An 11,262-nucleotide genomic window follows, 5' to 3' on the forward strand; every position below is an offset into this window, starting at 1 on the left:
TGCCAAATGGATATCTTGTTTAATAGCCGCCAAGTGGTTACACCAAATTATAGCAATTTATTATTAAATGTAAACAACAACTCAATTGTTCTTATCAACTTTTCCTCTACCGCTTAATCCATTTTTTGGATAAATATAAAAGCTTAATTGTTGTTGTGGGGCCCAATAATTTATGGGTCAGGTCCATTTGCTCGTGGGAAGTCCAAAGTCCCAAGCCGAAGAAAGCTCCGGCCCAAGCTCAATAACATAAAGCCCAAATGGCCCGGAGATGTTGCCGAGGACAGTTCAGTCCTCGGCAGACCCAAAATTCCACCGAAGAAGAAGGGCAAAAACGGTATAGGACCAGACTGGAAAGGAGATCTAAAATATCTCGGGACAGCTGCCCTCATTACCCTTCCCAGATAAGACTCTACATCCAGCAGAGCCGGATTCTTCGGCTTTATCAACCATCCCCAACAATTCTGGGATTAGACTGACGGGACAAATATCAGTCTCGTAAAAGTTGACTCTACAAGTGGACAAAGGATAGCAAACGTAGGCTAGTATAAAAGAGAAAGTAAGTAATCTGGATAGGGGGGGGGGAACAATGGACAAAAAACCAAGGACTCCCATCCTACCTCGAGGAGAAAGACTTCATGGGTGTAAACCACTTAAAGAAGTACGCATACCACAAAAAATCACCGCCGGATAACCGGAGGAAGACCTTAATGATCCTCGGACTAAGTCCGAGGAGTCCAACCCCTCAGGATGTAATGCTATAGTGCTTAAATGTTCAAATCCAACTCTTATTTTCTACATGAATTCCTCTAAAAACAGGACCGGACCATCGCCCTGTGATCAAAGGCAAGCCTTTCAAGCCCACTCTCTACAAATCATATTGTGAGGGATCTTTCATGTATGAGCCCAACATCATTATTGGGCCGCTAAAGAAATCGTGTCCCTACAGTTGTTATTAAGTTTTTTTGTCTATCCTAAAAATCAATAATTTTAAAATTCTATTACAAATAGCTTCAAGTAATTTAAAATAAAATTTAGAATTTATTTTAATTATTTTGATTATATATCATAGTTTTGTGTTCTAATATAGTAAAGTTTATGCACTAGATGTTGTTTTTGCGCCAAGTGGCTCAATATATGCACGGTAAAATTAATGTTTTTTCTTTATCATGTAACTCATTAAGATAATTATTTTAGTTTTGGTAAAATTATTAAAGTTTCTTGCAACTCACTAATTATTAATGTTGTTTTGAATTATTCATACTAATGTTTTTGGCATAAAAATTGAATACACGTATTGACTGATATAATGTGGAAATGTTTGAAATTCTGAAACATATATATATATATATATATATATATTAATATGTACGTATGTATTAAATTATTTCTTTTATTAATTTCCATTTGAGTAGTATATATACTTATCTTAGGAATGCCTCATATATTTGGTATGCATTTTTTGCAAATTTTCATTGTGCTTTCAAATAAATTAAAAACTTACAAAACTATATATATTCTCAAAATCTTTTTTTTTTTTTTTTGTTTTTACAAAATAATTATATATAAGTAGAGGTGTCAAATGGGTGGGTTTAGGATGGGCATAATTGGGTTAAGCATATAAAACTCATTCACCCATTAAAACTCATTTAACTAATTGCTTCTAACCTAAACCCAACCCAACCCAATTATAATGGGTAAACCCCAACTCATCCAATTACCCAATTATCAAAATTACCAAAATGCCCATAAACACAGTAACAGCTCAACAACAAGAAAATGGAGGAATAAGATAAGAAACTATAAGTGGTCCACCGTTTGGTTGCCAAGAAAAAAAGAAAACAAAAATAAAAGAAGACAAAACCTCTATTCCGCGTTTGGTTGCTGATAATGTTAGAAATACAGAATGATTGTATTGTATTTCATAATCAAAGAATATACATGTGTGCCTTTATATAAGAGGCATATGTGTGTAGTACAAGTAAAGTGTAGTACAAGTACAAGTGTGCTAAACAAGTAAACTAGCTGGGCCTAAAACCCATAACATAATATACATTAACAGATAAAATGATAGAGAAAATGGGAAGAGAAATTTAAGAAATGAGAAGTCCAAATCTCTCATTTTTCAAATGCCAGCAAAACACCAACATTAAAATTAAGCAAACATCATTTTCCTTCCATTACCTCCACTTTCTCGATAACCAAATAGAGGACAACGATGGCCAGTAATTACAAATGCCCTAGCACGAAGTGATCACGTGCACTTGGAGCGTGTGAGTGAAGAACGCGCCTACTTTCTGTGGCAAAGAATCGTAGGGAGAGGAGAGCTCGGAGATTTCGAGGAGGAGATCGATGGCGTTGTCGAGATTTTCCATGGAGACGCACTCGGCGCACTGCAGAAGGAGACCTAAAAGTCTAAGCCCACTCGACTTGCTCTCGTCACGGTGTAGTTCTTCGACGAGTGTTTTCTCGCCGGAAATAAAGGCTTCGTTGGAGAGATTTCTACGCTTTTTTGCTGTGGTGGTTTTGTTGCCGGAGTTGTCATCACGGTCCATGCGCTTTGGATTCATGTTAGATATTGGAGATTGCGGAACCAAGCTCTGAAGCATGATCAAGCGATCAGAGAGAAAGAAAATTTTAGAGATAGAGAAAGTGAGAGAGAGAGAAAGGAGAATAAAAAAGTGAATAGGTTTAGGGAGGAAAGAGACAAAGGGAAGAGAGAAAGACAAGGGGAGTGAGTACCAGATCATTTCTCAAAGACCAAACAGTGCAAAGTGGTGAATAGAAAGAAATAAAAAAGAGAAATGCTATGTCTACAACATTTCTACAACATTTTTACAACAAATCCTAAGTGGCAAGTTGTTACTGGTTGTTTTTGTTGGGGCAAAAAAGTAATCTTAGTGTTAGTTTTAAATTTGAACCAATAACAACTAACCACCCATGATTTGTTGTAAAAATGTTGTAGACGTAGCATCTCTCATAAAAAAATCACTGGGTCTCCGACTAAAATGTGATTGGAGGCCGAGAAAATGAGGGAAAATGAAAACCCCGTGAAACACTGAAATGTCTGAGGGCTGTTTTTTGTTTAGGGAAGGGCTGGATTGAATTTGAGTATATTGTTTTTGGGTTAAATGGGGTTTTAGTTAAAACCCAATAATCATTGGGTCTAATTGAGTTTATGCCCATTTAACCCAACTAATAATTGAGTGGGTTTGGGTTCAATTAGAGTGGGTGGGCAAATGGGTTTGGGCTTACTTTGCCACCCCTATAATATAACTTTAAAATCTAATCAACCAAATATTCAAAAAAAAAAAAAAAAAAAAAAACACCAATCATATAACTCAACAAAAATTACCACACTTTATATCTTATTAAAATTTAGAATAAAATTATCACAAATATATTTAACTTAGGTAGGAATATTAATATGCATCTAATTACGTTTATTTTTTCTGATAATTCAATCAATTGTGGATATTTTTATGATTAACAAAAATTGTTTACTTTTAAATGCACATGCTAGTTTATATATAAACTCATAAGCATCATTTTTGTTTTATAATCGAAGAAGAAGAAAAGAATAAAAATTGTAATAAAACTCTTCTATCCTGGTGTGTAGTAGGATGGTATATATCGATTTTTGTTAGGACTTTTATACAAACAAGGAAACCAATGCTTATTTTAAAGTAAGTGATTACATTATTTGTTTAATTTATAGGATTCAGTAAGTGTAAAAGGTAACAATTAAATCAATTCATCTCTCTCTTTTCAATTGGATTAACTTTCTATTAGTCTAGTATTTTAGAGGTTTTTAGAGATGAAAAAAAAAGGAAAATACTGTAGTTGCTACAAAGAGTAATGTTACAGACACAAATTATTTTACAATATTTTTACAAATTGTTATTGTGGGCAACTTTTCATTCTTTTATCCAGGCTCACTACTAACATCACTTTTTCATTTACCAATAATCACTAGCCACATCAACAATTTGTAAAATATTTTGTAAAAAAGTTTGTGTCTCTAGTATTACTCTACTATAAAATATTTACAAACGGATGTAATAATAAATGCAATTAATGAACTTTAACAACCTATAATTAATAAATGTTTGAATTAAATTTTTGTAATTGTTGACACGTTAATTTATAAACCTTATGTAGTAAAATTTGTGCATCTCTAGCATCACTCATGAGGAAAAAAAAAATTGCACAACCTTTTTTTTTAATAAATTTATTATCGTAAGCTTTGTGGCATCTTTTGTGAAGGGGTTGGGCTTTTTTTAGTAGGACCTTAGCCCTTAGGCATGGGCCTTGGACCGACCTTGGTAATTATCACCCATGTTCTTGCTTTTAAGAATCAAGGAAGCACCCGTTGATGCTCTTTGAGTAGAGTTTAAAGCATCTCTCCAAACCGTAAGAACACAATATAGATTTGGGTTTGCATTTTGTGATATTTGAGGATGAGGCACTAACTACGATCCAAAGCCATGATCAGTTCTAATAGTGTAGAATTTGCTTGGTCTAATTCCTCAATCATATCAAGTATAAAAAAAGAAAGTCTAAATACACAATAAAATCTCAAAACATTTTCATAATACTCTTATTTATGAGTTGTGGTGGACTGGTGGGTCTTGCTATCATTTTTGTTTTGTTTTATTTTGACTTATGGTAAGTTGACACCACACTTGAGAAAATATTATAGCATTTTGTTATATCTATATGTTAGATTTAGATTCTTTTCAAGGCTGGGATTTTTGTTTTGTGCACAGGAACTTCAATTTTGGCTCAAAATTCTGTATGATTTTAAAGCATTATTATGCTTTTGCTTCTTTGGATGGCGATGGATTGAGACCACTGTCCATGTAATGTGTATCTTGGATTTCAATGTTATTCAGGGAAGAAAAAAACACCCATCTATCTTCATGAGGTAATTAATTCAGTCAGGAGCCAGTTAGATTGGATTAGATGTAACTGATTAATATGTTGCATGTAACTAATTAATTAAGTCTCCGATTAATATTTTCTGTTATCTTATCATGAGCTATTAGACATTATTGATGTCTTATTATTATCGCCTGAGAAAGAGATATGAATTGTCATTTCTCAAAGAAAAACCCATATACAAAAAGAGAGAGAAGAAAATGACAGTCAAGGAAGTACTTCATTTTTTTTTTGCTAACCATCAAGGAAGTACTTCATGTCCCGAAGAGGTAGTAGAGCTTTCATTAATTCCAAAGTTGAAAGTCGCAGAAAGATATAATGCTATGCATAACAGACCACGTATGAAGCATGATATCCCACCAATGGACTGAAAATGAAGGTGTAAGAGTTGGCATGAACCTCTTGATGTGAAATCTTCTAATATGCCCATAATCAGCGTAGGAAGACCAATGGCCACTATAATCCTGTTTATTCAACGACATAAATAGTTAATAAATAATGATAAGAGCAATTATCATGAAGTAGATGACATAGGAAATTCTATTGTATTTATAAGATTTTTAAATCATATCATATCATATACCATATAATAAAATTGGGTTTAGAAGCCTCTTTTTTTTCTTTTTTTCTTTTTCTTTTTTAATAACTGGGTTTAGAAGTCTTAGTTGTGCCAAATTATAGCAATTTATTATTAAATATAAACAACAACTCAATTGTTCTTATCAACTTCTCCTCTAAAGCTTTATCAATTTTTTGGATAAATATAAAAGCTTAATTGTTGTTGTGAGGATCAGAAATTATCAAAAAGATTCTGAAAACCTTGAAGAGAAATTCCTACTTAGATAACCGATTAGCACAATTTATTTATCTAATGAATAAGGTGAAAACTCCACAATGGGAAGCTCAAACAAGTAATTTATGGAAGCAAGATTGTATTAATATTACTAACAACAACCATTACGCGTTTCTCAAATAAAAAACAACAACCATTACACTCTTTTCTCATGGTACTGGGACTCAAAGGAATCTCTTATCTCCTATTTTTGTTCTCTCTTGCTTAGTATCTTTTTTCTCATGCCCTCTTTTGTTGCCATCCCTTCCCCCCCCCCCCCCCCCCCCCCCCCCCCCTTTTTTATAGGCCTTCTCATTTCCTTATCCCTCCAACTGGCTTACCCCTAGTTGGATCTTTTTGGGATATTTTTTCCTTCTTCTATTGGTTTCCCCTCCATTCTTATCATAAAGTAGGACTTTTGGGGGGTGTTTGTACTGTTCAGGTTGTCCTATATGTATTTAATGTGGCAAAGATTAGGTGGAGAACCTCTCACTAATGTAGAGGAGGCAGTCTCTGTGATCCTTATCCTCTTAGGGAGTTTCCCCAGGTGTATATAATGAGAATGGCACATCGGTTTAAGAAAAGGAAATTGGTTCTCCGGGATCACTCCTTTGTATTCTCCATGGTCGCCCGTGTTTATTGCCTTAGATGAGAGTTTTAATGTTGGTGGTACATTCAGAACTCCTTGGGAATTATCTGGAGGGAAACTCTCCTTTATGATTCATAGAGATGGGCCTAGCTCGTCCTTTCTAGTATGAACTTTCAAGCATTTTGGGCCTCAAACCAGAATTAAATCCACTCTCCAAACAGTTGTTCTTAAGTTTTTTTGTCTGTCCTAAAAATCAGTAATTTTAAAATTCTATTACAAATAGCTTCGAGTAATTTAAAATAAAATTTAATATTTATTTTCATTATTTTGATTATATATCATAGTTTTGTGTTCTAATATGGTAAAATTTATGTACTAGACATTGTTTTTGTTCCAAGTGGATCAATATATGTGTATTACGCATAGTAAAATTAATGTTTTTTTTCTTTATCATGTAACTCATTAAGATAGTTATTTTAGTTTTGGTAAAATTACTAAAGTTTCATGCAACTCACTAATTATTAATGTAGTTTTGAATTATTTATATTAATGTTTTTGGCATAAAAATTGAATACACGTATCAACTGATATAATGTGGAAATGTTTGAAAAGGGTTCGAGCTGCAGGGTTAGCAGCATATTGTAATTATTTCTCAAAAAAAAATATATATATATATATATATGTATGTATGAATGTATGTATTAAATTATTTCTTTTTTTAATTTCCAATTGAGTAGTATATATACTTATCTTAGGTATGTCTAATATATTTGGTATAACTTTAAAATCTAATCAACCAAATATTCATAAAAAAAAATAAATAAATAAACTTAACACACACACACACATATATATATATATATATATATATATATATAAAAGATTAAGATTGTAAATAATATATAAAATATAGAACTATAAATATCGATCATAATTTAAACGTCATACATGATATAGAGCAACATTCGCAAACTAAAGAGTATTAAAACTTAATTAGTCAAATTGAGCTATTTTTGTATAAGTATAAAAGAGAATATTTTAATACTTTTTTATTTTTTTTAATTATAAAAAGCGTATATATTTCAAATATTTTAAAAAATACACTCATGTTTAACTTTTTGTACAACATGTAACATGTATACTTTTCTAACTATTTTTTGAGTTGAAAGAGTACAACATTGTTATAATAATTTTGTCATCACATGATAACATTAAATCGAATGCAGCCTCCCACCACACTCGTGAATTGGATAAAAGATGAGAAAGTGCTAGTTTAGCTGAGATTTCTTTATTAACATAATTCATTTACGTTTTCATATTCCTGTTTCATATTCTCTTCATTCCTCTCACAAGTGGTGTAGGCCCTATCCAAGGACGGGACTAGAACTTAGAGTTAGGGGGAGCAGCTTTATTGCTAGTTGTATGCAATGGCTTCAGTCTCCGACTTTGTTATTGTTTAGCCGCTTAGCTACAAGTTGTTTAAAATTTTTTAAAGGGTCAGATTGTTTGTTTTGGCTAAAATTGGTTTACTAGACTTAATTTTTTTTAGTTTTACTATTGGTAATTTTGTTGTTGGACTAATTTTTTTGGGCTTGTATATTTTGTTTTAGATTTGGTCTTTAAAATGAGGATAATGCTAGAGCTATAAACTTTTTTACACATTACTTATGTGATGAGTGGTTATTGGTAACTAAAAAAAATAATGTAAATGTTGGGCCCAACTGCGAACCAATAAGAATTTGCTACCTTAACAGTTTGTAAAAATGATGTAGAAAATTTTGTGACTATAACAATACTCTTAAAAGAAATAATGATATTGTTAAGGATGCATAAAAGTATAATTTCATAAAATAAAATTGTTAAAATTAGTACCTATGGGCACCAAATACCCCTTGCGTGACAATATTTGGGCCCCCAATTAATTTATTCATGGGCTATATCTTGATCCTACCAATGGAGCTCTCAGCTTAGCCTGGTGTGTCCTCTCTAACCCCTAATCTCAGACCCTCTCCCTCACTTCCCTCAATTCCCAAGCGTTTCCCTCTATCTTTGCTTTCTATCTCTCCTTCCCTTAGTTTCTTCCCTCTTTTTCCCAACTAACCCCTAGCTCTCTGCCTCTTCCACCTTTTGTAGCACCTTGTTAGTGGGTTGATCATCATTATTTTCCTGTTACACACGTCCTCCCACATCCATGTAAATCCCCAGGGATCCTCACAATTTTAGAGGATTCCCTCATAACTTGTTCCAGACGCCATCTAGTGTTCGGTTGTGAATTCCCCAAGGGCATTATCTAGTGTTCGGTTACCAACCTAGACCAACCTTGTTTTCTTGTTGGGCCACCAGATCGGTACCTACGCTGGGCCAAACATGATCCCGGTCAAAGAGGTGCTGCCGACCATTGTGTCCGGACCCCAGCATACCTCCCAGTGGGATGGTTCTAGCCCAATGATCCTGGGCTTCAGTCATGCGAGATGCTCTAGGTCATTTAGGCCCAAACCCCTGCAAAAGTGCTGTTCAGGTCCCTTTAGGCCATTACCCCCACAGTACCCATATATATAATGATATATTTTAAAAAAAAATTGGGGGGGCCGTTGCCCTCCTATGTCCAACCATGGCCCTATCATGGATTTTATATAGGAGTTCACACCCCATATGAGGGGAAAATATACCTTGTTTTAAGTGTATGTTTCTTCTCCCTCACTGCTGGTGGGTCCCTCTGACTATAAGGAAGAAGAAGCATACACTCAAAACAAAGTATACTTCCTCCCATATGAGAGGAGGGGCAACTTCTTCCACGGAATTGGAGTGAATAAGCAAACGTTAATTGTGTTTTAAATTTACATCTAGCTAGCCAAAGCACGAAGATATATCAATATGCAAATGTAATTTGTATACTTTTACTACTATAAGCAAGTGATGATGAAAAACACGTACCATGAGGAAATAAGACATGCAAACCATATTTTCCGGTTAGCAGCTGATCTTTCCAGCTCTTCCATGGAACTAGTGCAAATACACCCGCTAAGCAAGTTAGATGTAACGTGTGCTAGAGCTAGAAGTACAGCTGAAGCTACTCCAAGCTTAAATGCTTCACGTCTCGATTCCATACACTCAAATGTTCGTAGCCTCTTAAGGGTAATTACCATTATGGAAACAAAGCTCAAACTAATGAAATTGAAAGAGGAGGATAAAGAAAATAAAAGATAGCATAGCTAGCATGAATCTATATACTAAAACTGAATTCTATCTTAAAGTAGAGAGAAATAGTTATAACATATAATAGTAACACTATATAAAGTTATGAATCAATAGCCACAATTGTATTGTACTTAATTTGTATTATAACTAGTACTGTTCTATAATACGTTGACTTATAAAGATAAATTGTGTACCTTGTTTTTGGCAAATTCAGCTTCCATGCTGAGAATACCAGCTACAACGTCCATAGCCACAAGTACTAGACAAACAATAAGAACACCTATTTTTGCCATGTCTGCAACTTTGGAGCTACCAGTAGAGATATATGGCCCTTTGAAGAAGAAGGTAGAAGACAAACATACTAATTGATTATGGATGGGCTTCAGTGGCCAAGGGCGAAGCCATGTTGCTCCTTGGGGGCATGGCCCCTCCAAAATTTTAAATTTTCTCCACAGCATTTATAACAAAAAGATATAGGCCCCTCAAAAAACGATAACCAGCCCTCCGATTGTCCAAAAGACTTAAATTTTGTCCAACAGATGAAACTTTTCCTCAAATAAAAGAATAGTTGAGCTCTCCAATTATCCAAAGACTTATAATTAATCTAGTAGACAATGACCTATTCTCTACAAATAGAATAGATGTTAGCCAAATGACCTACTCTCAAGCTATGTGCCTTATGCTTTTTTCTCCTCAATGTTGCTGCCAGCCTCATTGTTTAGTTATAAGGATTTTACTAATGTGTGCCCCTAGGGCATACATTAATTTCCATTTTTAGAAAAAATTTTCTTGAGAATTGAAAAAGTAACGACAGTTTTTTCAATTTTCAAGAAAATATTTCCAAAAATAGAAAACTTAATGTGTACTAATGTGTACTCTAAGGGCACACATTAACCGGACCCTAGTTAAAATTAACAAAACAAAAGTCATCTCAACACAGCCACACTAAGGTTATGTTTGAATTGGGCTGAAAATCCACGTCTATATTTGCGTTTTTTTTTTTTTTTTTTCTCACGCATTTGTGAGACTTGCGGCTACTGTTCATGCACTGTTCAATGAACAGTAGCCGCAAAGTTTGACTTTTCTCACTTTTTCAGCCAATCAATGCACATCATGTACTGTTCATGGACCCACAAATTTCACTTTTCAGCAACTTTTTTATTAAAAATGGGTCCCATGTTACTATTCACACATTTAAAAATTATTTTGCTACAGTGTTTTTCAGTTTCAGTTTTCTGCTATATCCAAACGGACCCTTAATGTCTTCACAACTAGTAAAAACAAATCTACCACTTTTTTTTTTCCATCTCATTGCTGCTAGTGTAGAGTGAACTTGGAATTGTGTGAGGATGTTGGTTTTTGTTGGGGGATAATTCATTAAAATATTTTAAAAATAAATAATATGAATGATGAAGTGGATGTTGCTTAAAATAATAGTGGAATTTGTTGTAACATCTATATAATTAAGAAAAAAATTAAGGCTCTTTTTAGGTTAATTCTTGACTCATATTAAAGCCAAAACAAAATTGATGCATTCCTTAAGAAAAAAAAAAGATATTAGTAATTTAAAATTTCGGACACCTGTTGCAACAAATGTTTTTTTTTTTTTTTAAATGCAAAATGTTCTTCTTTAATGATTTGATGACTGTGGATGAATTTAAGATGCCTTTAGCAACATTTAGAATTCATAATTTGATGATAATAG

General features: G+C 33.6%; 1 protein-coding gene across 1 annotated transcript; it reads right to left on the bottom strand.

Annotated features, from left to right (window-relative positions):
- Positions 1-5,074: 5,074 nt before the first annotated feature.
- LOC126694757 (protein VASCULATURE COMPLEXITY AND CONNECTIVITY-like) lies at positions 5,075-9,497 on the bottom strand. Its single transcript, XM_050391253.1, has 2 exons — positions 9,294-9,497; positions 5,075-5,402 (listed from the first exon to the last, which is right to left on the bottom strand). The coding sequence occupies exons 1-2, from the start codon at positions 9,464-9,466 to the stop codon at positions 5,180-5,182; spliced, it is 396 nt and encodes a 131-aa protein (XP_050247210.1). The 5' UTR covers positions 9,467-9,497; the 3' UTR covers positions 5,075-5,179.
- Positions 9,498-11,262: the final 1,765 nt, after the last annotated feature.

This window comes from Quercus robur, chromosome 8, assembly GCF_932294415.1.
Source record: "Quercus robur chromosome 8, dhQueRobu3.1, whole genome shotgun sequence".
NCBI lineage: Eukaryota > Viridiplantae > Streptophyta > Magnoliopsida > Fagales > Fagaceae > Quercus > Quercus robur.